The sequence below is a fragment of the Alternaria arborescens genome (genome assembly GCF_004154835.1).
Source record: "Alternaria arborescens strain FERA 675 chromosome Unknown contig_8, whole genome shotgun sequence".
Lineage (NCBI taxonomy): Eukaryota > Fungi > Ascomycota > Dothideomycetes > Pleosporales > Pleosporaceae > Alternaria > Alternaria arborescens.
Genome location: NW_021167863.1, coordinates 484,403 through 511,600, shown reverse-complemented (window position 1 = coordinate 511,600; position 27,198 = coordinate 484,403). Strand labels below are relative to the sequence as shown.

Sequence of the window (27,198 nt, the reverse complement as noted above, 5' to 3'; positions counted from 1 at the left end):
TGCTAATGGCGATGGGTCGGAGAAGGAACTAGGGCGGCGCACGTCGCAACCGCCTAGAACAGAACTGTGAGGCTGAAGCGTCTGGGGGAGGCGCAGCCCCTCGACATAAGAAATCTACATCGTCGGGCATTGTCTGACCAATCTCTATATAGCAAACACCTTTGGCTCTAGACACGAAGCTTGTGCACTTTACTACAGTACACAGCCTGGAGTTCCTACACCAAACAAGTCGACGTCTTTGGCAGGCGCGACTGTGATCGCCAAGCCGTGGCTGCCTCTCACGCTAAGGGCGCGCCTGTCTGCAGTTTCTGGCCCACTCGTTCTAGTGAGTCAACACGCATCTGCAGGTACCTCGTTTCAAAGCATCGCGTGTCCGCCTAGACCTCGGGACCCATAGCTGCCTACACTACTATAGACCACTTCTCTTGTGGCCATGATCCAGCCTGGTTTGGAGAGGATCAGTCAGCTCTTGAAGAATGTCAACTTCCCCTGGAAGTCAATACATGTCGCCGGCACCAACGGCAAAGGCTCCGTATGCCACTTCGCATCGACGCTGCTTTCTAAGAGACTCAAATGTGGGAAGTTCACGTCTCCACATCTCATAGACAGGTAGGCACGCTGTCAAGTGAGGTGGTTGCTGTCTAACATTGGCAGATGGGACTGCATATCCATTGGCAACAAGCCCGTAGATGAGGCCCTCTTTCGCAAAATTGAGAAGCACTACATTGATCTGAACATAAAAAAAGGCATCAAAGCTTAAAATTTCGAGATCTTGACCGCCACTGCCTTCCACATCTTCAATGAAGAGCAAGTACAGGTTGGTGTGGTTGAAGTTGGTATGGGCGGAAAGCTCGATGCTACCAACATACTGAACAACCAAGTGATTTCTGTAATTTCAAAAATAGCGCGAGATCACGAGAGCTTCTTGGGCAGTACTCTGCAAGAGATTGCACACCACAAAGCTGGTATCCTCAGGCCCCATGTACCCTACCTCATCAACCCCAAGAATGAGGAAAACGTCGTATCTGTCATCAACGAGTATGCAGACGAAATTGCTGCAGGACCTCGTCTTGAATACGATCCCCCAGGCTTTTCCAAGGTACTATTCCAGAACAAGGACTGGCTACCAGCACAACCAGTCCATCAAGAAAATATGGTCATAGCTGCCATGGCTGCAAAGACCGTAATGGAGAGCTTCGGTAGAGAGTATACAACCTGGAACATGGGGCGCATACTGCGGAAGTCTAAAGTCGAAAACCCGGGACGATTGGAATCGGTTCAAGTACCGCCTATCTTTGGTCAACGAGCCACGGTGTCATCGAGGATGTTTAAAGGAGAATCCATCCTGGTAGATGGAGCCCATAATCCTGATGCTGCTAGGGTGTTGAGTCAGCATGTTCAAAAGTTCCAGAGGAGGAAGAAGATCCCTAATGAGGGTCGTGTCCCACGAAACGGGTGGCCTGTTACATGGGTGCTTGCCATGACCGAAGGGAAAGATGCACATAAATATCTAAGCCAGATACTACAACCAGGAGACAATGTCGTGACTACGACTTTTGGTCCGGTGGATGGAATGCCTTGGGTCAAGCCTATGGATCCCAGTCGACTTCTCGACATGGCAAAATCTGTCGAGCCTGGCATCATGGGATTGGTTGCATCAGAGGGCGGCCCACTTCGAGCGTTATGCACAGCTAAATATCTCAGAGATCCTGACCGACCTATCGTTTTGACAGGCAGTTTATACCTTGTGGGTGATCTACACCGCGAGCGGCGGCTGCGACCGAACAAGGTGTATTGGGAGGACCCAAAGTTTGAGGACGATAGAAACAAAATCGCCGCAATGCTTGAAGAGGAGAAGCACAGAGTCAATCGGATACTAAGCGATACTGATACATTCGGTCTCACCACTGATTCCTTCGATAAATTGAATCGGAAGAGTGGTATATGGGGAAAGCAGCTGGCAGAGCGGGAGAAGCAGAGAACCATACAAGAAGAGATTGCGGCTCTTGATGAAAAAGTGGAGTCTCTCACAGAAGAAGAAAAGCTTCTTAGGCTGGAAGAACCCTCAGCTATAACAGAAATCACGAGATTGACAACACTAGAAAACGGTGCGAATTTAAGCTATCATAAAACCTGGTAAGTCGGCTAAGCGGACCCTAGCAAGGAGCGTACAAAGGATTAATGGAAATACAGGGCGGACAGGCTTCCTGGAGAAAAATTCATACCTGGACAGCGAACACGAAGATACGAACGAGGACCTCCGCCTCGAAAGAAATAGAGGACGACTCCAAGCTGCATGTAGTAGGTCAAACAAGAGTAGCAAAGACAAGTTGTTGTGTTAGTGTTGTGCGCGTGTATCATTATCGCGATGACGACTGACTGTGGTGCATTTGCAGTCAAATGATTATCCTGTTGTACAGTCTTCGTTTTCATTAGCCTCAGCCTCCTTCTGCAAACGATGGCATAGCGCCGGTCTCACTCACCAAGAGCTGCGGAGGTTTGCAGAAGTTGGCTTACTTGCTTCTGATTTTCGCCAACCACACTCTACTATTTCCGGCCTTACTGTCAATCCTGACAGCCTTTCTGCTTCTTCATGTACTTTAAAACACCCAGCTTACCCAGCTGAGACATTTTGCGGCCTTCGACTCGATTCTTCTGTACGACAACTCCGCTTTGCGAGGTATGGAGTGCAAAACTGAGAACATTGGAGTTGCGAACCCTGATATTGCTGGAGTTGGGGTGAGCGTGCCTCCAAAGTACAGTCGGCATGTTCTTACTTCTCTGAGTTCATTGTAGCGTTTGCTGTATTAGCAGGCTTGTCATTGGTGCTTGCATGCGTCGGCTGCTATACAACCTTGCAAGCAGAACCCAAACGTCTTCGTACCTCGGACGATCAGGACCTCAGAAATGGGTGGGGTGTACACCGAAAAGGATTCATTCGTTTGTGTAGACTCGATTTTGCGGTCAAGATTCTTGAGTCTATCAGTGAAGTTCAATTATCCAACGGTACGCTTCCTTTGCTACAGAACATCCTAGTCGCTAATCTAGTTAGGGATTGCGCTCCTTGTTGGTGCTATGTTCCCGTGGAATAGCCTTAGTCTCTACCATTTACACGTAGTTTATGACACCATTAACTTTACCGCGTAAGCGATTGTGGTGCCTTCTTCGCCCTTCTAGCTATCTATTGACAGCATATCGTTCACGGCGTCGTTGTTCGTAGTTTGGAGCTCTCGAACCCACAAGAAGCAAGATGTCGAAGCCGAAAGCCAAAGTATTGTTCAACAAAAGCCATCATGGATACACGCGATACAGCGAATAAGGAAGTTTCTAGTGTCGACATCTTTCTGGACTTTCGTGTTTTGCATGCTCTACCTAGTGTATGCAATTCTCTTCGGCCTAGCCCTCGGCAGGTGAATATCGACAGGTTTGGATATTGTTATCGCTACAAGGGCATCACAAGTCCAGCCTCGTCGCATCCTACGGTAGATCAAATTTACCTAGGAATCACCTGCTTGTATATGTTCAGCTTATTGGGTTATAGCTACACAGAGTCGTATGCATACACGACGCTGCTTTACAAACTCCCTGCTCTGGGCCTTGCAGAGTTGACTAAGATGGCTGGTTTAGGAGAGCAGTATGGTGCGCTTCAAGATCGTTTCGAACCACACATTGCTTTCTGTAGAGCACAGTACGGGTTTGTGCGTGAAGTTCTCTCCGGAAGGTACCCACTCTTCCTTCACAACCTGGCAATAATAGACAGACCACCATCTTCTAGAGAAAGACGCCTTTTCTCCTTTCTGAATTCCTTTGACTCTTTGTCGAGTGCCATGAGCCTCCCTCTTGCCCAATACCTGCTACACTTGTACACGGTATGGGCGATTCGGTCTGCAAACTAAGTACATCTCCAGGGCGATTTCGAAGACACGTAGGGATTTGGTCAGGTTGTAGCTTTAGTCCAAATTCTCTCATGTTTGAAGGGATGTGTAAGAAACTGCATTAGTACGGCTCTTCTCAAGAGCTCGATATGTACTAATACGGGCAGGATATCGCAGACTATGATGAAGTAATCGCCAGATGGCTTACTGAAAACCCCAAAGACATACTCGCTTGAGTGACTATATGATGGAGTGATTGCATGTGAGAGAAGCCAGTTCTGAGCGACTTAAACATTTTCTCTAGCCGAAGGGGAGGTCGACTGTCTCAAGTCGAATAGGTTATGCCAGAAACCGCTATCGTTTTCTGAACGGAGACAGTGCCGAGGTGGTGCACAAAGCAAATTAAGGGGTGAATAGAAACTTCGATAGCGTATGTCTAGTCTTGATGGCCAACCGTGAAAATGTTGCTACATTCGACACTTTACACTGATTTGCCTTTCCTGGCACATTTGTCAATAGCAATGCGGAAATTTGATGCTCTACAAGAGTCATAGCTGCTGGTACCGGCTCTGGTAGTCATCCAAAAAACCGTGACTGCAATCAACACTCTCCAAAATCTTACCAAACTCGGAAACGTATCCATGGGTAACGGACGGGAACGAGACGTCTCGACACAATCTCACCCCTGGTTCGCGTTCTGACTTCGACAGAAATTGTAAAACTACTTGTTGTGGGTATATCAGGGGCTGGCATGCCGATCCAGGGTATCGTTGCGGGAGCTTGGCTGGTGTGGATGTCTAGCGTCGACAACGAGACATGTCAACATCTCACACCGTCTACTCGTCCACCCATAACATAGCTACTGCATTCGACGGATATCATGGAATCTACTTGATGTAGTAGTATCGTGGGATCGTCCCATGGGAGACAAGTCGGCGACATGGCAGCGATATGCGTCATGCCGCTGTCGTACCGTGGAATTGTTGAAATCGAGGCTGCAATGGCTCGTCTTCATACCGGGGTTTTTCTGCTGGAATCAACATCTTCTCTGAGAACTTACCCTTTGCGGCGTGTTGGCATCCACGCAGTTCATACCCACTTGTAGTCGAGTCAGTTATACAGTAGACAAGCGATGTTCTTGTATCGTGGTTCCGCGGATTGTAGAGAAGGATGGATCGCATCGGTCCTTTTAGCGACCGCGAAAAGTCCGCCGCAATCCACAGTTTTTCATTCAAACTGCCCTGACAGGAAGTCGCCACGACAAAAGACGTGTAGTACAATGAGGGTATAGGTGTCGGTGGAGCTACCCAAGTGTCGAAGGATGCGGATTGCCACTGTGGCGGTCGCCATCCGTGGCTCAAAAGGCACTGGAACGTCAAAACCATCGTCTGTAATTTCCATGAAAATCTGCCGTAATCAACAGCTGCGTCCAATACTTTCTCAATCGGGAGACATGTACTCGACTTGATGATACACTGCAACTTTGGTGAGTTGGTGGCCTAAACAGACGCCAACGCTTGCGAAGCCCAAGGTAAGGAAAGCCCGCGGCGTAGAGAACAGAAACACCGGCGGAATGCCGTACCGTTGCGGTTACCTCGCACAAATCAAAACAAAGCAAACATTAAATGGGAATGTGCATGAGGTCAAACCGCTACGGTTTGCGCATGGCGTGACAGCTGTTATGCCTGTATCGAGACAGGTACCGTTGCACATGTGCTTTCCTGCTCTTCCGGGTGGACTGACGATAGCGTGTAGGTATCGGGCCTAGAGGGGACCAGTACCAGGCATCGGGGACGGCAAAGGCAGACGGCGTGGGTCTGCCGATGAGGTGTTTCCACATTGCGATGCACTGGTTGCGAAAGCGACCAAGCTGGCCGTGTGTCGTGTGCCCGTTCCGGAAATGCTTGCGGGTGCGGGATGGGTCGTGTTGAGGATGGCAAGACAAGACGAAAGAGACAAAGAACGTATTCGGACCGGAGTGAGGGACGCCCGAGGAAAGAAAGGCAGCAGGATTTCCAAGATTCCCTCGTGGCGACTGTGGCGTTTTGAGAGCATGTGAGCAACTGAGCCACAGAAACGTGGTCAAGAAGAGCACAGTGCGAGCAGCGCCGGAGGAGAGGCTCTGGGCGACCTGAAACGAAGCATCCCCCCTCCCACTTGTCCCTAGAGTGTACACGATGACCCAATGAGTCTCTTCTCGTCGTTTATTATTGACCCCGTTGTGCGCCATGCACGGCGGTTCTCAGGTGTTGGCGAAGGGAATCATGACGGAGCCCGGTCTCTAGCATGTGATAATCACGACTCTGCATCTGCACCTGTCCCACGGCCGGCTCACGAAACGGACGCGGACCCGGCGAGCGCACATGATAGAAACATTACCGACGCAACTGGGGCCCGGCCCACCGCCCTGATGGATCGAGTCCGACGTTACTCGTCCTTCTCGCAGCGGCCTCGCAGTGCTGCTGTTGTTGACGAGGAGCAGAGCCATGACGATCTGCCAATAGACACCCCAGTCGAAATGTCCGCGAATCCATCCCGCACCCTCGCAGATCAGTTCCGTCACCTCGATGTAGACTTGTCACGCTCGACTGCGCCGTCGCCCACGTCGCTCCAACAGCCGGCCAGCACTCGTAGCCAGAATGTGAGCGCCATGTCAGAGTTGCTCCCCGCAGACGATGGCATGGCCCATCTCCGCATGCGCATCCATGAAATCAGGGCCCTGAGCATATCCGATCAGGAGCGTGCCCACATGATACACAACCTGATGACGGAGAAGTACAACCACATGCGACCCACGTCGCCAGCGAGCTTCGTATCACACGACCGCCCTTTTACCCCAACCTCCGGACAGTCCCTCTTCTCCGACATCCATGCCTCGTCGCCGTACTCGTCTTCGTCTACAACCGACGTCACCCCCGACATCTCGTACAATCTTCGAGAGGGCGACGCGAACCCGACATATCGACCCCATCACGACCACGCCGGTGCAGAGCACGGCGAAGACGACGATGACGACACTGCCGAAGGAGAACTCGTTCTTGGTTGCCAGCACTACAAGCGCAATGTCAAAGTACAATGCTTTGAATGTCGCCGCTGGTACACGTGTCGGCACTGCCACGATGCCGCTGAAGACCACAACCTGAACAGGAAGATGACACAGAACATGCTGTGCATGGCGTGCGGCACCCCTCAGCCAGCAGCCGATGTCTGCAAGAACTGTGAGACTGAGGCCGCATGTTACTACTGTGACATTTGCAAGCTCTGGGACAACAATAGCAAGAAGAAGATCTACCACTGCCCAGACTGTGGCATCTGCCGACGAGGAGAAGGCCTGGGTAAGGATTTCTATCACTGCAAGGTATGGACATAGTCTCGCCATGATCTAGCCAGCACTAACCGTGCGCAGAGCTGCAATGTTTGCATATCCATCTCTCATGCAACCTCGCACAAATGCCTCCCGCGGGCTACTGAGGGCGATTGTCCGATTTGCGGCGATCATCTCTTCACGTCGTCCACCGCTGTAGTCTCCATGCCTTGCGGGCATTACTTGCACAAAGGATGCTACAATCTTTACATGCAGACTGCGTACAAGTGCCCAATTTGCAAGAAGAGCGCTGTGTGTATGGATCTGCAGTGGCAGAAGTTGACTCAAGCAATCGAGGGTCAGCCGATGCCAGAACAATTTGCAAATACCCGAGCAGTCGTTCAGTGCAACGATTGCTCAGCCAAGTCTTCCGTCAAATACCACTGGCTCGGAAACCAATGCGGTACATGCGATTCATATAATACGAACGAACTTCGTATTTTGAATGGACCAGAGAGTGAAGAGGCTGCCAACGCGATACTGGATGCCGATCTTGACTCAGGCTCGAGATCACCCGCGAGCGTTAGTTCGCCCTCCTCCCAAGCACCGTTACGTTCACCTCGATACTACTTTCAACCAGATGAGCCAGAAGAAACATGGCTACCAGGTCAGCTGCCCTCTTTCCCTTTCCAGATGCCACAGTTTCCAGGCAGACCACGCATGCCACAGATGCCTCAGATGCCACAGTTCCCATCTTTACCGCAGTTTCCACCGCTGCCGAATTTTCCACAGATACCGCAATTTCCACAAATGCCTCAGATGCCTCAAATGCCTGATGCTGCACAGCAGATGCTTGAACGTGTGCGTCGATCATTCGATGCCTATCTTAATCCAACGGGGGATGTCCGAGCAGAAGATGTACCATTCATCGATCTCGGTAGCGACGACCGTACTGAGCGTCCGGCTACAGATGGCACAACGGTCAAGGAACCATCACTACCACAATACGTTTTGGAACGCTTCACGCAGTCTCTCGTCCGCTTCAGGAACGACCTGAACCCGGCTTTGTTCGAAGAGATTCCAACATTGGATCTCTCAGAAGATCGTGATCCCGAAGGGTTGCAATTTTGGGGCGAAGATGGTGGACGACTGAATCGCTTCGTTGCAGGCGACGAAGACGAAGATGAAGAAGACGATGACGACAGTAGCAGTGATGAAAGCGAACACCACGATGATGAAGACGATGAAGACGAGTGTGTCGAAGTCAACGTTAAAAAGCGCGGCAAGGAATTTGATTTGCCAGGGCATGTGTAAGGCGTTACTGAGGCGTTCTGGGAAGGCCAAGGAGGATGTGTTATGAGTACCGCTTGGGCATTGTTTTGAATAGCGACCTAGAAACATACGAAAAGCCTATGTAGAAAGTTATGGATACCCAAATACAAACGCATCACGATTCAGCCTAAGCTCATGTTCTTGCTTAACGATGGAACGTTGAAAGCGCTTGGAGCATTCTCACGTGGAGTAGTGGCCCGTGCCCAGCGCTAAGCAAGCGGCCACACGAGGCGCATTGGATTTTCGACCATCGCGATTTTTCGAACTCCAAGCCTCAAACTCGCATCCTCATCTTCGACTAACCCCCGCAGCGAGAACCTCTGTCAGTATGTATTGCGCTCTCTGTCTTGTTTTGAATGTAGTTGCTATGCGCGACCCTCACAATACCTTCTTCCAGCTGTTTGGTGCTGTAATAGGCATTTGCTAACATATATTCTCTCTTCAGAAATGGCCCCTACCACCAAGTCCGCCGGCAAGAAGTCTGCTGGAAAGACCGGCCGCAGCGCCATCGCCGATGTCGTCGCCCGCGAATACACCATCCACCTCCACAAGCGCGTATGTTGATTCAGTTTTGTGAAGTCCACAGATGGTCTCGCAGAACCTTGGGTGGATGTTCGACCAGGCCGATCACACTGGCTTGAGCATCTATTCTTGGCGATGCAGGCATCGGGCGGAAGACTGAAGAGAACATAAGGCTAATACATCGGGTATAGGTTCACGGTGTCAGCTTCAAGAAGAGGGCCCCCAGGGCTGTCAAGGAGATCCGCGCTTTCGCTAAGCAGGCTATGGTATGTGGCATCCAAGGTTCAATGACTCTTTGGCCAGTGCGCTATATGCGAATGCTGCCACAGCGTCATCGATCGTATGAGCTCAAGGCTAACTCTTTCACTGTAGGGCACCAACGATGTCCGTCTAGACCCCCAGCTTAACAAGAAGGTCTGGGAGTCCGGTATCAAGGGCGTTCCTTTCCGCCTCCGTGTCCGCATCTCCCGTAAGCGTAACGACGAGGAGGGTGCCAAGGAGAAGCTCTACTCCTACGTCCAGGCCGTCAACGTCAAGGACCCCAAGGGTCTGCACACCCAGATCGTTGAGGATGCTTAGAGTACTTGCAAGGATAAGGGGAAAGGGTGATGTGCATATCAAAAGCATGGCGTTCCGGCGGGTTGTGCTGAGTAGCTACTACGGATATCTAGAGCGAAAGGCTGGTGAAATGATACCTCAATGACAGATCATGCCCCGCCACGTTTGATGGACTTGAAAACTTTGAACTGTTCTAGCTTTTTTCGTTGTCAAATTCAGTGATGCACGCAACACGCATTGGTCGTGGTGAGCAACAATCCCGAAGTCTCACCGGAACTGACTAAGCCTGATGGGAATTGTCCACTATGTAAAAACATTACAGAACATGTCAAGTTAGCTAAATGATTTCACAGCAAACTAGCAGAATATTCGGCTCTTCGCGCTCTTCTCAAGAGTACCTTGCATAAGCGGCTCTTCATAGCTCGGCCTTGGGGGGGAGCCGAACGTCGTTGCTTACCCAAGCCTTGGAATCTGTTCGGCACGCCAGTTGCTCCACTACGTACATGATACAAGGCAAGAGAGAGTATATAGAGTGATTTCCAGCATTCAGAACACAAACATTGCACCACCATCAAGCCATCCCTTCTCATCAAACAATACTGACATCAGACTGCCATCTTACCCCACGCCTGCAGTACAACAGGCAGCAGCTTCCGCATCTCAGCATCTATCACTCAAACCATCCTACAACACGAACAAACCGCTTCTTGAAGCATACTCGTAAACATGGTGAACATCAACATTGCATACACCTCCCGCATCAACCCCGCCGGTGCGACACCGGTGCTCAACGAAGCACAAATCTGGGCTGGCCTGCAGCGCAAGATACGTTTTGCCCAAGAATTCGTGCCTGTGATTGAGAGCTGCGAGGTACTTGAAGAGAAAGATGGAGTGGTAACTAGGGACGTCAAATTCAAGAAGGGAACGGGCCCCAAGGATCAGGCCAAGGAAGTCGTTAGAAGCTACTGGCCGAGTTGGGTGAGTGGAACTCGCCCCCAAGGTCGATATCTAAAGCACGATGAAACATTTGCAACTCCTCAATTTGATGTAGGAAATATGCTGACTATATGTACACAGGTCGATTTCGAGCAAGAAGACGGAAGTCATGTCCGCAACATCATCTCCGATGGTCCATCTGGTGAGACCGAGGACTTGAACATGACTTATGCTTTCGAGTGGATCATGCCAAGTTTGCAAGAGGGGACTCCAGAAGCTGACAAGGAGAGGCAACGACTCAAGGGCGTAAGTACTCCCGCTCACTGTCATTGTCTTACTGGAATGGCGGATGCGAACAACGCAGGTTTTGAGTTGGATACTAATGAGATGATAGATGGCGAAGAAAGCAGTTGAGAGCAGCATCGACGCGATTCGGGAGATGGTCAAGGATGGCAGGGTCAAGGCATAAGATTTATTGACGGTACGGAAAGAGGTTGCGTGTTCATGGACCATCGTCAGCCAACCTTAGATACTAAACGAAATCGTTATAGAAAAATAATGTCTCCTACATTGTGTCTTTCCCGCATGATCTACGCAGCGCAGAACCTTTGAATCCAGATGTTGTGGTGAAACGCACATATCAAGATACGTCTGTTGCTGCTGGTTCCAAACGTGCGCAATACTGGCCGGATACCTAACACCATACAATCTTCTAAGAACGCCTACAACGACGTTTCCTGTCCCGATAGCACCGTGAGTAGCAGGTTATAGGTAAGCCGAGAATATAACAGGATGTAGAACGCCTCTGTATCTCTTTTCAAGCCATCATCAGTTATAAATGAGGAAGCCTTAAGCTGCTTTGTTCTTCTGATGACCTCGTCATGGTAGCGCACACGTGTGCAGGGTGAAGCATTCTTGTATACCCGCCAACAGCACATGGGTATGTCACCTATCGGAAACCTAGCAAAGCAGATGCTTGGGCTTCTAAGCGGAGTTGATGATATGAAGGAAGATGCAGGGTAGCAGTCGATCCAAGGTGGAGCAGTTAGCGCTAGTGCTTGTCTCTCGGCACGGGTAGACTGGTTCCAGTTGACAAACGCGACTTCACCGCGAAACCCGTGCCTCTTGAAACATCCACCACTGCGAGCAGCTAGAAAGACAGTCTTGATCACGGCCTAGCGATCCTCAGATACAAACAACCTCCGCAAGAGTTTGACGAGCGTGCCCGCACACACTCTCCGCCGCACAAGTGCCCCACCTTTGTCTGTACACAACTTCTGCAAGGCAACGGACCTTTGCGCGCTCGCCCTCCGCCCACGCCCACGCCCAACGCGCCAACACGCCGACTGCTTAAGAAGCTGAGCCGACGCTTGAGCTTCTTGGGGAAATAGAATATACTTCAAGGCTGATTGGGAGCTTTTCCCGCCGCGCTGCAGCCCGCCATGTCTCTGTCAATCGAAGAGCTCGACGCCACAGTGCGCGCCTTCTACGAGGGTCGCGGCGACACAGTAGGTTTCCATGCGGAGTCTGAATGGGGAATGTGATGAGGACATGGCTGACACTCCATCTTCTGCAGCAAAAGCAAGCTCAGGCTACGCTGAACCAGGTAGGCATCTTCGCTGACACTGTTTACACACGCATCCCGCTAACATTTGCGTAGTTCAAAGAGAACCCCGACGCATGGCTCCTAGTCGACAAGATCCTATCCGATGCGCAATACCCGCAGACCAAGTGTGAGCTTAGCGACGTGGTATAAGGCTGGTGGTCATCGTGCTAATTATCGGCAGATCTCGGACTACAGGTTCTCGACAATGTTATCATGACGAGGTGGAAGGTACTGCCTCGCGACCAGTGTCAAGGTATGCCACATCGCAGTTGTCGTCTGAGTGCTGCTGACCGAGTCAGGTATCCGAAACTTCATCGTGAACTTCATCATCCAGCTATCCAACAACGACGAAAGCCGCCGCACCGAGCGTACCCTTCTAAACAAGCTCAACCTCGTCCTCGTCTCCGTCCTGAAGCAGGAGTGGCCCCACAACTGGCCAACTTTCATCAACGAGATTATATCATCGTGCCATAGCAGTTTGGGGATATGCGAGAACAACATGGTCATCCTGCGACTCCTGTCCGAGGAGGTCTTCGACTACTCAGAGGAGCAGATGACTTCGGCCAAGCGAAAGGAACTCAAGCAAAGCATGTGTGACGAGTTCACAGCCATCTACCAGCTCTGCTCAGAGGTTCTGCGCACAGCCACCGAGGCTGCTCTCATCAAGGCGACTCTCGAAACCTTGCTGCGCTTCCTGAACTGGATCCCTCTGGGGTACATCTTCGAGACACCACCGAGTGGCCAGAGCCTTATTGAAACTTTGCGGAGTCGATTCCTCGAAGTTCCTGACTTCCGAAACATTACCCTCAAATGCTTGACCGAGATCGCTGGCCTGCACACCGAACCCGCATACGACGACAAGCTCGTCCAGATGTTCACCGAGACACTAACTGCCATCTCCAAGATCATCCCCCTCTCACTGGACTTGAAGAGTACATATTCTTCTAGCAATGGCCGGGACCAGGAGTTCGTCCTGAATCTCGCGCTCTTCCTGACAAACTTCTTCACCATGCATCTGAACGTCATCGAGAACCTTATGAACAGGGACTTCCTTACGCATGGCCACTTCTACCTTATTCGCATAAGCCAAATCGACGATCGTGAAGTCTTCAAAATCTGCCTGGAATACTGGACCAAGCTCGTCTCAGAGCTATACGACGAGATGCAGGCGCTCCCAATAACCGACATGAACCCTCTTCTGAACATGGGTATCCCTGGCAATGGAGCTCGCGAGCTGGCCAACTATCCTCTGCGAAAGAACAAGTACACCGAAATTCTTTCAAACCTCCGAACAGTCATGATTGAGAAGATGGTCAGGCCCGAGGAAGTTCTCATCGTCGAGAACGACGAGGGCGAGATCGTCCGTGAATTCGTGAAGGAGAGTGACACAATTCAACTGTACAAGTCTACTCGAGAATGCCTCGTCTTCCTTACTCACTTGGATGTTAATGACACCGAGCAAATCATGTCGGAGAAGCTGGCTCGCCAGGTCGATGGTTCAGAGTGGTCATGGGCCAACTGCAATACCCTCTGTTGGGCTATCGGTTCCATCTCTGGCGCCATGAACGAGGAGACAGAGAAGCGCTTCCTGGTCACTGTAATCAAGGACTTGCTTGGATTGACCGAAATGAAGCGAGGAAAGGACAACAAAGCTGTCGTGGCCAGTAACATCATGTATATTGTCGGTCAATATCCTCGATTCCTTAAGGCACACTGGAAGTTCCTCAAGACTGTTGTCAACAAGCTATTCGAGTTCATGCACGAGACCCACGAGGGTGTGCAGGACATGGCTTGCGATACGTTCATCAAGATTGCAAACAAGTGCCGACGACACTTTGTTGCTCTTCAGCCTGGGGAAACCGAGCCATTCATTGACGAGATCGTTCGTAACCTGAGGAAAATTACTGCTGATCTCTCGCCTCAACAAGTCCACACTTTTTACGAGGCCTGCGGTTACATGATCAGCGCGCAAGGACAGAAGAGCATGCAGGAGCGTTTGATTGCCGACTTGATGGCTTTGCCAAACTCTGCCTGGGACAACATTATCGCTCAAGCTAATCAAAACCCTGCGTGTCTCCAGGACTCAGAAGTCATCAAGATTGTCGGTAATATTATGAAGACGAACGTCGCAGCATGCGGCTCAATTGGATCCTACTTTTACCCACAGATCGGCCGGATATATTTCGACATGTTGACAATGTACCGCGCGAGCTCACAGCTTATCGACGAAGCTGTCCAACGAGAGGGTAATATTGCGACAAAGATGCCCAAGGTCCGCGGACTTCGTACAATCAAGAAGGAGATCCTAAAACTCATCAACACTTACGTTGAGAAGGCCGATGACCTGGAGATGATCCACAACAACATTGTACCGAAGCTGCTCGAAGCTGTTTTGATCGACTACAAGAACAATGTTCCCGATGCTCGTGAGGCAGAAGTGTTGAACGTCATGACGACGATTATCAACAAGCTACATGTACGTTGGAGACCCAATCTGAGCAAGCACATGGTTGGACTCGCTCAGTCACTCTTAGATTATATGCTAACTTTCTTCACAGAGCATGATGGAGGATCAAATCATCAACATCATGGATAGCGTTTTCGAATGCACTCTGGACATGATCAACAAGGACTTCTCGGAATACCCAGAACACCGTGTCGAGTTCTTCAAGCTTTTGCGCACCATCAACCTTCGCTGCTTCCCCGCTCTGCTGCGCCTCGATGCACGATCGTTCAAGTTCGTCATTGACTCATGCATGTGGGCAAGCAAGCACGACAACCGTGAGGTTGAGAGTGCCGGCCTTTCCATGTGCTTCGAGCTGGTTTCCAACATGGCCGAAACAGACCAGCAAACTTGCAACACCTTCTTCCAGACATTCTTCACGACTATCCTTCAGGACGTCTTCTTCGTGGTTACCGACAGCGATCACAAGGCTGGTTTCAAGTCGCAGTCGATGCTGCTGGCCAAGATGTTCTGGCTCGTCGACTCAGACAAGCTGCAAGGTCCCATCTACACGTCACCAGACATGGCGCCAGCAGGCACACCGAACCGAGAGTTCCTGCGAAACTTTGTCGGCAACCTGTTAGCGACTGCCTTCCCCAACCTCCAGACGTAAGCTGTCCCTTCTCGCTTGTATGAACGCCTACTGACTGTTCAAAGTGCCCAAATCGCATCGTTCATTGACGGACTTTTCGCGACTAACTCCGACCTCAACCGCTTCAAGGTCATTCTGCGCGACTTCTTGATTTCCTTGAAGGAGTTCTCTGGGGATAACGCTGAGTTGTTCCTCGAGGAGCGTGAGCAGGCTGCGAAGACGGCGAAGGATCAAGAGCGTGAGCGAGCCATGAAGGTCGGTGGTCTGTTGAAGCCTTCGGAGATGGATGACGATGAGTTGTGACTTGACGTTGAGTTGGATGCAAATGTGGCTACGCGCACGCCGTACGATAGCGAACGCGCTCCCCACGAGTCTGCAGGTAGTAAGCGCTCCGATGAAGGTCTCGATGGATGGGACATGTATGGCTTGTGAGTGCCAAGGGTTGTGGTGACTGAAGAAACGGTCGCGACGCTGCGTTGGATGGGGAGTATAGAGCTAATTGTGTCGGCAAAGTTTGAGGGAAGGAAAATGGTTTCGTTCTGGTCTAATACCCTATAGACCTTTTACTTCTTCATTTGACGCATGGATATATAGCTGGTATGGAGGTAGCCTGGTTTGGCTTGCAGACTAACATTGATAGGAGCGTTGTAGGGGTCGAGGCAACCTCGTGACGAGGGCGGAGAATAAAGCTCATGTACGCGATTACCTTCTACTTGCATTGCCTTGGATGCTACCTTGCGGCTATTGCGCATGTGTGTTTAACCCTCCCTCGCGGGCCGTCCCACTTTGCAACTGGATGTTAGTCGAGTCAGATGAAGTCAGTAGCATCATGCAGCATGACGAGGCCTGCCGGCATGTATGGCTCTGCCTTTGAGAGCCATGCCTTCCCGTATATGAGACCCACATGCCGCTGAGCCTCGATGATGGCTGTAGCAGTGCGCGCGAACATGATGGGCAGCGTGAGCATCGGCTGTCGCGATCAAGCGTCGGGGAGATGCTTTGGATGCGGTTGAGCTACCTGACTGAGCTAGCAGGCGCCCTTACGTAACCCGACGGCCCTGGCACTACAACGTCGAAAGCGTCGATTGGGCGATTCCAGCCTTTCCAACGCCCTAGCACCTCCTACGGAACTAATATTCGGCAGAATAACCGCATGCGACACCTCCCCTGCCCCATGCCAGCGACCTAACGATATCAGTCCGTGAGCAGTTGCTGAACCTCGTGGCGGCTATACGCACCCTGATTCGCCCGCGCCTTACCAGTCGTCTGAACGACATGGGCACTCTGCTCTTCTGCCAGCGTATGCACAATCTCGTGGCCCTCGTACAATGAGTCGTCGGTGGCGCCTTCCAGCCTGGCCCCTCATTCGGCATCTACCAAATACCTGCTAACACGCTGTCTGACCAGGTCCAAGCGAATCTATGGATTGATCGGTCCAACTGCAGGGTACCGCCAGCTGCATCGTGAGTGACTTCACTTCTCGACTTCCCTACCAACTACGCACGGCCATTCTTTGGGCTGTCACCAGCAAGCCTCAGCACATCTTGATCTTTTCCCTCGTCTCCACTGCCGAATAGGCGGCGGCTGACGGCCACACCTCTGTCATCGCGGGTCCTGTATGGTTGGATCTGCACATCAAACCCGGAACAGGATCCATCGCTTGTGCATCGTATGCGCATTGCCGTCAAGGCCTCGAGAAGAGCACTCTTGAATTTCTTCTTACTGCTAGCATCATGTACGTCTCCCCCTCATATGGAGACCCTTCAACCCCGCCCCTTGGTGGTTTTGAGAAAGACAGCCTCGTCGACCAGTCTTGCATCCAAAGAAGACACTACTGACTCAGCACGCTTTTCCAGGAAGTTCGGGAAGCACATCCAAAAAAGGCAACTGGAAATTCCAGAATATGCCGCCAGCTTTGTCGACTACAAAGCGCTCAAGAAGGTCCATATGCCTTCCGTATCGTAGGGGCTTCACTAATCGTATAATTTGTAGCTCATCAAGAAACTCAGCGCTACTCCAGTGATACCGCCACAGAGTGAGGGCTTTCACCATGAATCCCTGGATCCGCAGTCGTCCTTACAAGCCAACAAGGCCACCTTTTTCTTCCGAGTCGTACGTCTTTGTGCTCGCGACAAGTACATAGATTCTTACTTGATAAACAGGAACGTGAGCTCGAAAAGGTCAACACGTTCTACCTGCAGAAAGAGGCAGAGGTATGTTCTAGCACTCGTGCGTCGGAGGATGAGTGCTCACTATAGTTGCAGTTGCGTCTGCGCTTGACCACGCTACTGGACAAGAAGAGAGTCATGCAACAACACCCGCAATCTGTCTCCAAGACATCTTCGCGATATGTTGCCCTCGAAGAAGGACTAAAGCAGTTTAGCATGGATCTCAACAAGCTTGAGGTGATTGGTCCGTATGCACTTGGGGGCTTCCGATACTAACCCGACTCAGCAATTTGTGGAAGTGAACGAAACAGCCTTCTCAAAAATCCTCAAGAAGGTTTGACGCATCCCTCTTTGCTGCCATCCGCCTGCTAATAGCGTCTAGTGGGACAAAACGTCCAAAGTTCGTTGTCATTACCTACGTATCTATCGACACTGGCTGACTTAGTGCCAGTCAAGGGAAAAGCAACTATACCTTTCGCGCGCCGTCGAAGTCCAGCCATGCTTCAACCGAGAAGTCATCAGCACATTGTCCGACCAAGCAACCCAGGCACTCCTTGATTTTTCGGGATGGGCTGAAGGCGAAGGGGTACAGGCACCCCATCCTGCAGCCGAGCCGCGCGTCTCCGAACCTGCATTCGAAGCGAAGCTCGAGCTTGACAACCAATTTGTGCAAGCTATCAACACCGCGAACGAAGGCAAGATCGAGGAGTGTTTAGCCCGCCTTTCGACCCTTCCCGATGCACGCGAGCACATCTCTAGGGCGTTCCTCAGCACCGTTGCAGAAGCGCCAGAATCTGCACTGAGAATTCTACTCGATTCGAACCTCGTAAATCTCGAACAAGAGGACGAAATCAACGAGCGAAATTGTCTTCACAAGTCCGCTATCAGTGGAAGAATCGAAGTGCTTAAGCTTGGCCTATCGAGTAACGTGGATGTACATGCAACCGACGTGTACGGCAGGATACCATTGCATTACGCCTGTATGCATGGACATGTCGAGCTAGTACAGGAACTCATCAACGCTGCCCCAGAAACGGTGAACTTCCGTGATCAGGATAGCTTTACACCCTTGATCCATGCAATCGTGCATTCGAAGCTCGCTTGTGTGGAGATACTCCTTTCGAGGGGCGCCGACCTGACGCGTCTAGGGCCTGGAGAGCATGTGCCGCTCAATCTTGCGTGTCAGTACGCATCATTGGAGATCCTTGAGCTTCTTCTACAGAGGTCTGCTGAGATGCTTTCCGATGCGGAAGGACTGTTTCCACAACACCTGGTGGCACGATCGGGAAAGACACCTGAAGCACTGTTGATGTTGCAAAAGTACGGCGCGGACCTCGACCAACCAGACAAGCTTTACCAATGGACGCCGCTGTTCCACGCTGCGAGCGAGGGTCATGTGGAGTGTCTCAAGACGCTGCTCCAATGTCAGGTCGATGTAGACATTGTGGATGAGAAAGGTCTTTCGGCCATGTACTACGCTACATGGGAAGGGCATCTAGAGTGTATGAAACTACTTGCTTCTGTTGGGCGTGGAGTCGGATTGATATCACAGAAACAGGTCTCGCCTCAAATGACGTCTCAGCTGTCTAGCTCGATGCCTACAGCTATGGACATCGAAGGCGACCCCGATGGCATACCCGAGTTCATTCTGCCGCCGCCAATTATACCATTCCGAAGATATGGACATAACTTCCTCGATACAAAGACATTCGTAGTGATCAGCTTCGAAAAGGTGGGCAAAGAGGCGATTCGCTTCTACGACGAATCGAAATATCCCGCGGCAAGGCTTACAATCTCCTCAAAAAGCTCCGATCTCATACCACGCAACATTCTGCTACCCATACAAGACGAGTTCAAGGTTATCTCTTTCCAGATCGAGAACCTAGATACTTTCTCCATCGACTTCGACGTATACCCCACAATAGGATCCAAGGTCATCGCTCGCAGCGTCGCCTCTTCAAAAGTATTTACAGAGCGCTCGAAGAGCTCTGGACGATGGCACCTCGAGTTGTTTGACCCAAGACTGCGGGCGATCGGCAGAGTTACTTTCGACTTTCAAGTAGTGAAGCCTTTCCACGGCATTCCGCTCGAGATCACCCACTTTGCGACCTACTGGAAGGCCACTAGTCAGCTCGACTCACAGCCCCATACACTCATTACCGGCTCCAGCCTATCTGGCGAATATGTGCGTCTGTTCGTCCAGCTGACTGCCGATGGTATACCAGTGCTGTATCCGAGATGGAAGGTCAACCACCACGGATTGGAAGTGCCAGTCAACATACTTACGTATGCGCAATTCGCAGCAATCGGTGTTCAGGACACGACCGCGGCTGCGAATCAGCTTGCTGCGGAACTTAACAACACTGGCTCGATAAACATACCGAACATTTACCAAATCATGGCTTCGTCGTTCATTACGTTGAAGGATGCCTTATCAGCACTGCCGGCTCACATCCATGTCGAGCTGCATGTTCTCTTCCCGTCCCGGCTTGAAGAGGAACGTCTGAAGCTTGGCCCCACACATGACATGAATGCCTTCGCAGATAAGATCCTGTCGGTAGTTTTTGAACATGCACGCAAACTGAGGGAACAAGGTGCTGGTGAGATAGATGGTACTCTGAGGAGTGTGTTATTCAGCTCTTTCAACCAGGACATATGCACGGTCATAAACTGGAAGCAGCCGAATTGTGAGCATGACACTTATGGGAGGATACGCAAAAGATGCTAACTCTGAAACAGACCCAGTTCTGCTCTGCAACGAGCTCGGTGCGGATAGCCCTCAGTCGCCCTCTGGAAATACACACATCATTCAAAGCAGCGGTCGCACAACGACGTCTGTCAAGGAAGCTGTACAGATTGCTAGGGACAACAACTTCATGGGCCTGATATGTAGCTCGCGTCTATTGGTGAGTATCCTACAAATTACCATACACCTTCTCTCTAACAGATCCTAGTCGCTCGCTCCCGCTCTCATTGAATCGATCAAGACGGCCGGCCTTGTCCTCGTCACAGACATTACCGACTCTCCAGAAGATGAACCCGCCCAGCCTGCAAACCTCCACGTTGCAAATCCCCGCCGACAAAACACACCAGACGGAGTCGATGGATACCTGAAGGGCAATGGTGTACTTTGTTTCAACGAGACTGTCGATATGTAGAATACACGTTATGCATAGGTGCGAGATCAGGCAGTAATGCGGTTATGGCGTTGCGTATTAGACTGAATATCCTGCGGAGGAATGATTATACCACTGGAAGAGAGGCGGACAGGTGCCTTTTGCTACAGACTGATAGCTGCTAGACGGAGTCTCTTATTGCATGCAGCTTTCCCTGACTTTAGATGATTGATTCGTCTTATACGCGTCTGGAATGTTGGTCAAATTCAATACATGAGTAGGAACATTTGCATCCGTAAACATGGGATTTGGGTAATGTGCATGGGCATGTGGTGCCAATTCGGCAGTGTCGATGCTCGCCGCAAACCGACAGGGGTGTGGTGTCCGGGATCCGATTCGCGCTGCGCCTTCATCGAAAAATGTCGAACGACGACATTTGTGGCTAGAAGCGGTCTGTTGCCGCTTGTCGCTCGCTTTCGCATCTTCCTCTCTCAGGCCCATAGACTCTGCAGTGATTGGACTCTGCCGGCCATGGTATAAACATAATGTCGACCCTGAGCGCCCTTTCTTCTCCGCTCCTCCGAAGGACGTGGATCTGCCGAGCTTGTATACGATCGCAGCGACAGACGACACCGCAGCCATATGGCTTGTGGCAACAACGAAGCACCTCGGCGGGGCACAATGCCTTCGCAAGCAGAATAGGGTCGTCGAGGACATTTGCAAGCCAAGCAAATGAGGCGGCCAATGCCACACCCAAAGCTGCAGGGAGGAGTTCCAAGAGCAGCAAGAGGAGGACGAGGCTGCTGATAGCTGGAGGTGGAATTGCAATTGGCGCAGCAGTCGTTACAGTCAATGACGACGCGAAGCATGCTTACGTGGCAGCGCAGCGAAGCTACAGAGTGGTTGCAACGCTGGTGCTCAACATCAGAGAGTATGTGCATGCGTGCATAGTCCAGCACAACCAAACAATCCATGGCTAATATACACCTTTGTGCAGTTACCGCGACGTACTCAAGCGTGACGACGAACCAGACTACAACGAGCAACTCAAAGCTTGCCACCTACGATGCGCCAAGCGTACCCTACACACACTCGAGAAGAACGGCTCCATCTTCATCAAGCTGGGACAACATCTGAGCAGCATGAACTACCTGCTGCCGAACGAATGGTGCGATACCTTCATACCACTGCAAGACAAATGTCCCGTATCCTCCTTCGAATCCATACAAGACATGTGCCGACGAGACACGGGCCTTGAGCTCTCCGACTTCTTCTCGGAATTTGAGGAACAGCCCATAGGCGCAGCCTCCCTCGCCCAGGTACATCGTGCAACGGTTCGTGAGACGGGTCAGAAAGTCGCCGTCAAAGTGCAACATCCGGCCCTGGACGAGTGGGCCAAACTTGATTTGGCTTTGACAAGCTTTTCGTTTACGACGCTCAAGCGCTGGTTCCCCGAATACGATCTGACCTGGTTATCCGACGAAATGCAGCTTTCCTTGCCACAAGAACTCGATTTCGCCCTCGAAGGCAAGAATGCCATGCGTGCGCGAGAATACTTCTCTCACGTCCGCGATGTACCCGTCGTCATACCCAAAGTCCTTTGGGCAAAGCGCCGGTTACTCGTCATGGAATACGTATCAGGGTTTCGAACGGACGACCTCAAGAGTTTGGATGAACATGGCATTGACAGAGACGAAGTATCGGCAGCACTGGCTAGGATATTCAACGAGATGATCTTTGGCAGAGATGCGCCACTCCATTGCGATCCGCATGGTGGAAACATTGCTATACGGCACAACCCGACTCGTTCAGGCAAGACCAACTTTGACGTGGTGCTATACGATCACGGCCTCTATCGTGATATCCCTATGCCCTTGCGACGCAACTACGCAAAACTCTGGCTAGCCGTATTGGACGCCGACGAAGCTGGTATGCGCAAATACGCTTACCAGGTGGCAGGGATCAAGGAAGAGCACTTCCCTCTCTTTGCTTCGGCCATTACAGGCAGAGATTATACCGTGTTGGCAAAGAAGGAGAGTGGCACTGGTGGTGTAATGACGAGCAGGACGAGTGAAGAGAAGAAAGTTATTGGAGATGCGTTGGGAGAGGGGTTGTTGGAGAGTTTGATCGAGCTGCTTGGACAGGTTCCGAGAGTGATTTTGTTGATTTTGAAAACTAATGATTTGAGTAAGTCTTGGTCCCTCCCATCACCTGAGCATCTATATTGACCTTTCTTGTAGCGCGGTCCTTGGATGAAGGTCTGCATACTCGCCAAGGTCCTATGCGCACTTTTCTTATCCTCGCTCGGTATGCCAGTCGCACGGTGTACGAAGAGAGTTTAGACAACCTCAACGGTAGTATACTTTGGCCCAGTAACTTTCTGAGTTGGCTGGGTGCGTGGACAAGGCACATGAGAGTTGAGATGCAGTTGAGTGGGTACGAGACGTACCTGAAGCTAAGAGCGCTATTGGGTATGAGGAAGATTGAGATTGGGGATAGCTTTAGGGAGTAGGGTATGACGAGCGTGGAGTTTGGCGACTATCAACATTAGACTTGACATGATTTGCATTAGAAGCTGGTGACATAGCTGGAAAGTCACGGGCGCAGTTAGAGTTATGATATCGAAACCTGATACTCATCTTGAGGTGCACGCGTGTATATGTCGCAGTGAACCCCACCCTGGCTGAAGATGGATACGGCAAGACGGAACGGGCGGAACGTAGTCGGGCCTAGACGTGTTGGTTCCTACAGAATGTACGTGTGGCGGTGCCGTTTACCCAAGAATGTGCGGCCTTGCATGTGGCTCGGGTCCAAGACTGCCATTCGTCTTGGGGTTTGACAGATGGTTTGCAATGTGTTTGAGGCGTGGTCGTCTGATGGACAGCAGCTTCTGGGCGCTCTTTGGCGCCCAGAAGATGGAAACATGTAGTGAGAGGCACCAAGAAGAGGCAGATGGCATCAGAGACGGTCCAAGCAGCATACGAAGCAGCAGCAGAGATGTGGTCGAGAGATATGTTGTTATTTTGGTTCTTGGACATGCTAGTGGGCGGTGACAGGGAGGTAGAGCGGTTTGACATCATCGATGCCATGCGTCGCGAGAGCAAAGGCAATCTTGACATGCACGGGTACGCCCATCGGAAGTAGACTGCACCAGGTATCTTGTTGCTCCTCTCCAAAGCATTTCAAGGTTGCCCTCGACGGCCACATATATCGAGACTCTGGTCAGGCGCCAGTCAGTAGCAGTAGCAGTTCGCATCGCCCCCGACACAACCTGCGGGGCAAGCGCCAAGGTAGCAGAAGGCATCCTCCCGGAATCGCATCGTTTACGCCGCAGCGCTCAACGCCCTAGCCGCCAGGGCTGGAGTGGAAAGACTTTGTGGGTGACTTGGGGTGTCAGCGATTGCAAAGGATTGTATAAGCGATTACCATCGTAGGCCGGAGACTCGTCGGGCAGCGCCGTGAAAGCCCGCCGCATTTGCCTTTGTAGTAGACTGCGCACGGTCGCCTTTCGCACAGCCTCCTCCAGTACCTGTACTGTACCCTCGTCGCTCCGCCGTAGCCAACCCAGAGACGCCATACATCACCAACCAAACCCAGCACCAGAGAAGAGGCCCCTAACCACCGCGAGCTCTGAGAGCCGCCCCTCTACCTCTGTCGCCCGTCCCCGCTCCATCCCACACCCGCGACCGCTTGTCGCGCTGCATAACCGCGCATCATGGACGGCGCTGGCCAGCCCAACCTGCGCATCACCAGTATGTCTCAACCGCCGCCACCGAGTCCTGCGAGCCCCACGACCAAACTAACACGCCGCAGTCATCGCCGCCGATGGGCTCTACAAGCGCGATGTGTTCCGTACGTATGCCCTGACCCAGCCCGGCGTCGTCATGTCGCTCATGCATGTGCTGCAGGATTTCCGGACCCTTTCGCTGTAGCCACAATCAATGGCGAGCAGACGCGCACCACCAGCGTCATCAAGAAGACGCTGAACCCCTACTGGAACGAGAGCTTCGACATGTACGCTGCCCTGGGCCTTGGCCTCGCATGCCTTCGCATCATGACGCTAACACTCGACACAGGAAAGTGAACGAGGAGAGCGTTCTGGCGGTTCAGATCTTTGACCAGAAGAAGTTCAAGAAGAAGGACCAGGGCTTCCTGGGCGTCATCAATGTCCGCATAGGGTCGGTGATAGACCTCGATGCCGGCGGGGATGGTAGGCCTGATGCATGCCAGTCTACATCATCTGCTAACAGCCCCTCAGAGATGCTCACGCGCGACCTCAAAAAGTCAAACGACAACATGGTCGTCCATGGCAAGCTCATCCTCAACCTCTCCACTAACCTCACCGCGCCCATTACCCAGGGAGCTCAGAACGCCACCCGACCGACCGCATCCCCGCACCCGTCCGTCAACGGTGCTGTCCCTGGTGCTGTTTCAACTCCACAACAGTCGACGACGAACCTTCATCCTCCCGACGTATACCCCGGTCAGCAACGACCCTCAGTCGCCGGCCAACCAGCTGCCCAGCGTCTCAGTCAAGCCCCTCCAGCTGGCCCACCAACTGGCCCGCCCGCTGGCCCAGGCCCCGCGCCAAATGGAGCGACTCCAGCTCGCAACAGCGGCGGTGCATACAGCGCTTTCGAGGATGCTCAAGGAAGATTGCCAAATGGCTGGGAGCGTCGCGAGGATCATCTGGGCCGAACCTACTACGTCGACCACAACACTAGACAAACCACTTGGATCAGGCCGGGCGCAGGATTCAACGAGGCTGATCAGCGCCGAGATGTAGCTGCGCAGACTCAGCAGGAGCGCATGCGACATCAGAACCGCATGCTGCCTGAAGATAGGACCGGAGCCAACTCGCCCACTCTCACCGATCGTCAGCCATCACCGCCTGCTGGTTCGGCCAATGCTGCAAGCATGATGGCAACAGGAGCGACTACTGCTGGAACAGGAGAGCTCCCGTCTGGTTGGGAACAGCGGCATACACCCGAAGGTCGACCATACTTTGTTGATCACAACACGCGAACGACAACATGGGTAGACCCTCGCCGACAGCAATACATCCGCATGTATGGTGGTCAGGCCGCCAACGGAAGCACCATTCAGCAGCAGCCCGTCTCCCAACTCGGGCCATTGCCATCAGGGTGGGAAATGCGCCTTACCAACACAGCCAGAGTATACTTTGTGGATCACAATACGAAGACAACTACCTGGGACGACCCGCGATTACCGTCCTCGTTGGACCAGAACGTACCTCAGTACAAGCGCGACTTCCGTCGCAAGTTGATCTACTTCAGATCACAACCTGCACTGCGCATTGTTAGTGGTCAATGCCATGTCAAGGTGCGACGAACGCACATCTTCGAGGATTCATACCACGAGATCATGCGCCAAAGCGCTGCTGATCTCAAGAAGCGACTAATGATCAAATTCGATGGTGAAGACGGTCTGGATTATGGAGGTCTCTCCCGAGAATTCTTCTTCCTGCTATCTCACGAGATGTTCAACCCCTTCTACTGCTTGTTCGAATATTCTGCGCACGACAACTACACTCTTCAGATTAACCCTCACTCCGGCATTAACCCCGAACATTTGAACTACTTCAAGTTCATTGGACGCGTTGTTGGTCTGGCCATTTTCCATCGCCGTTTCTTGGATGCCTTCTTTATCGGAGCGTTTTACAAGATGATCCTGAGGAAGAAGGTTGCTCTCCAAGACATGGAAGGTGTAGATGCTGATTTCCATCGTAACCTGGAATGGATGCTGTAGGTTCAAACTTCATTTTTTCGGGCGCATACAAGCTAACAAACGCAGGAACAATGATATCACGGATGCTCTAGAGTTGACCTTTGCTACTGATGACGAGCGCTTCGGTGAAACCGTCAGCATTGAGTTGAAGCCTGGAGGTGACAATATCGAAGTTACCAACGAGAACAAGCACGAATACGTTGAGTACGTGAATCTAGTCTTAGTCTGTCCCAACTATGCTAACTGATCAGACTCATTACCGAATGGCGTATTCAGAAACGTGTCGAAGAGCAATTCCAGGCTTTCATCACTGGTTTCCATGAACTAATTCCTGCGGATCTCGTAAACGTTTTTGACGAACGTGAGCTCGAGTTGCTCATCGGTGGTATTGCAGATATCGACGTTGACGACTGGAAGAAGCACACGGATTACCGTGGCTACACCGAGAACGATGAGGTGATTCAGAACTTCTGGAAATGCATTCGCAGCTGGGACGCCGAGCAAAAGTCGCGTCTCCTACAATTCGCTACCGGAACATCACGTATTCCTGTCAACGGATTCAAGGATTTGCAGGGTAGTGATGGACCAAGAAGATTCACAATTGAAAAGGCTGGTGAGCCCAATCAATTGCCGAAATCACACACATGGTATGAGACCCAAACATCCAGCGTATGGGCCAGCTGCTAACAAGATGTGCAGTTTCAATCGTCTCGATTTACCACCTTACAAGACATTCGAAGCACTCAACCAGAAACTCACCATTGCCGTTGAAGAGACAGTTGGTTTCGGACAAGAATAAGCCTCTCGCCATCCGGTAGGAGCCATGCGTGTGGACCACAGCTGTGGCCAAGGAAGTGCGGAAGACTACTACTACTACATGGCGTTGATGTCATTGTACAAAATCTGCGAAGGGAAGGTGGAGCATTAGTATATGGCGA

The 27,198-nt window shown here is 51.7% G+C and overlaps 9 protein-coding genes across 9 annotated transcripts; 8 read left to right on the top strand and 1 right to left on the bottom strand.

Moving 5' to 3' along the window:
- Positions 1-838: 838 nt before the first annotated feature.
- On the top strand, positions 839-2,140 carry AA0111_g4378 (hypothetical protein; the record flags this gene model as incomplete). The annotated part of the gene is made up of 1 exon (XM_028650373.1): positions 839-2,140. One exon carries the CDS (start codon positions 839-841, stop codon positions 2,138-2,140), a length of 1,302 nt encoding a protein of 433 aa, XP_028508059.1.
- Positions 2,141-6,285: 4,145 nt separating this feature from the next.
- Positions 6,286-8,493, top strand: AA0111_g4377 (hypothetical protein; the record flags this gene model as incomplete). Its single annotated transcript, XM_028650372.1, has 2 exons — positions 6,286-7,233; positions 7,282-8,493. The coding sequence occupies 2 exons, from the start codon at positions 6,286-6,288 to the stop codon at positions 8,491-8,493; spliced, it is 2,160 nt and encodes a 719-aa protein (XP_028508058.1).
- Positions 8,494-8,958: 465 nt separating this feature from the next.
- AA0111_g4376 (hypothetical protein) lies at positions 8,959-9,612 on the top strand (the record flags this gene model as incomplete). Its single annotated transcript, XM_028650371.1, has 3 exons — positions 8,959-9,066; positions 9,225-9,299; positions 9,406-9,612. The coding sequence occupies 3 exons, from the start codon at positions 8,959-8,961 to the stop codon at positions 9,610-9,612; spliced, it is 390 nt and encodes a 129-aa protein (XP_028508057.1).
- Positions 9,613-10,317: 705 nt separating this feature from the next.
- AA0111_g4375 (hypothetical protein) lies at positions 10,318-10,996 on the top strand (the record flags this gene model as incomplete). Its single annotated transcript, XM_028650370.1, has 3 exons — positions 10,318-10,569; positions 10,669-10,833; positions 10,922-10,996. 3 exons carry the CDS (start codon positions 10,318-10,320, stop codon positions 10,994-10,996), a joined length of 492 nt encoding a protein of 163 aa, XP_028508056.1.
- A 973-nt stretch (positions 10,997-11,969) lies between these two features.
- Positions 11,970-15,531, top strand: AA0111_g4374 (Exportin-1; the record flags this gene model as incomplete). Its single annotated transcript, XM_028650369.1, has 7 exons — positions 11,970-12,035; positions 12,104-12,133; positions 12,188-12,260; positions 12,315-12,386; positions 12,433-14,609; positions 14,692-15,245; positions 15,294-15,531. 7 exons carry the CDS (start codon positions 11,970-11,972, stop codon positions 15,529-15,531), a joined length of 3,210 nt encoding a protein of 1,069 aa, XP_028508055.1.
- Positions 15,532-16,036: 505 nt separating this feature from the next.
- AA0111_g4373 (hypothetical protein) lies at positions 16,037-16,177 on the bottom strand (the record flags this gene model as incomplete). Its single annotated transcript, XM_028650368.1, has 1 exon — positions 16,037-16,177. One exon carries the CDS (start codon positions 16,175-16,177, stop codon positions 16,037-16,039), a length of 141 nt encoding a protein of 46 aa, XP_028508054.1.
- An 803-nt stretch (positions 16,178-16,980) lies between these two features.
- AA0111_g4372 (Ankyrin repeat protein) lies at positions 16,981-20,554 on the top strand (the record flags this gene model as incomplete). The annotated part of the gene is made up of 8 exons (XM_028650367.1): positions 16,981-17,169; positions 17,221-17,340; positions 17,391-17,441; positions 17,493-17,633; positions 17,683-17,730; positions 17,848-20,083; positions 20,136-20,302; positions 20,351-20,554. 8 exons carry the CDS (start codon positions 16,981-16,983, stop codon positions 20,552-20,554), a joined length of 3,156 nt encoding a protein of 1,051 aa, XP_028508053.1.
- A 503-nt stretch (positions 20,555-21,057) lies between these two features.
- On the top strand, positions 21,058-23,024 carry AA0111_g4371 (ABC1 family protein; the record flags this gene model as incomplete). Its single annotated transcript, XM_028650366.1, has 3 exons — positions 21,058-21,443; positions 21,510-22,699; positions 22,753-23,024. 3 exons carry the CDS (start codon positions 21,058-21,060, stop codon positions 23,022-23,024), a joined length of 1,848 nt encoding a protein of 615 aa, XP_028508052.1.
- A 1,203-nt stretch (positions 23,025-24,227) lies between these two features.
- AA0111_g4370 (putative E3 ubiquitin-protein ligase) lies at positions 24,228-27,059 on the top strand (the record flags this gene model as incomplete). The annotated part of the gene is made up of 8 exons (XM_028650365.1): positions 24,228-24,264; positions 24,326-24,364; positions 24,421-24,526; positions 24,589-24,722; positions 24,771-26,277; positions 26,327-26,464; positions 26,512-26,907; positions 26,960-27,059. 8 exons carry the CDS (start codon positions 24,228-24,230, stop codon positions 27,057-27,059), a joined length of 2,457 nt encoding a protein of 818 aa, XP_028508051.1.
- Positions 27,060-27,198: the final 139 nt, after the last annotated feature.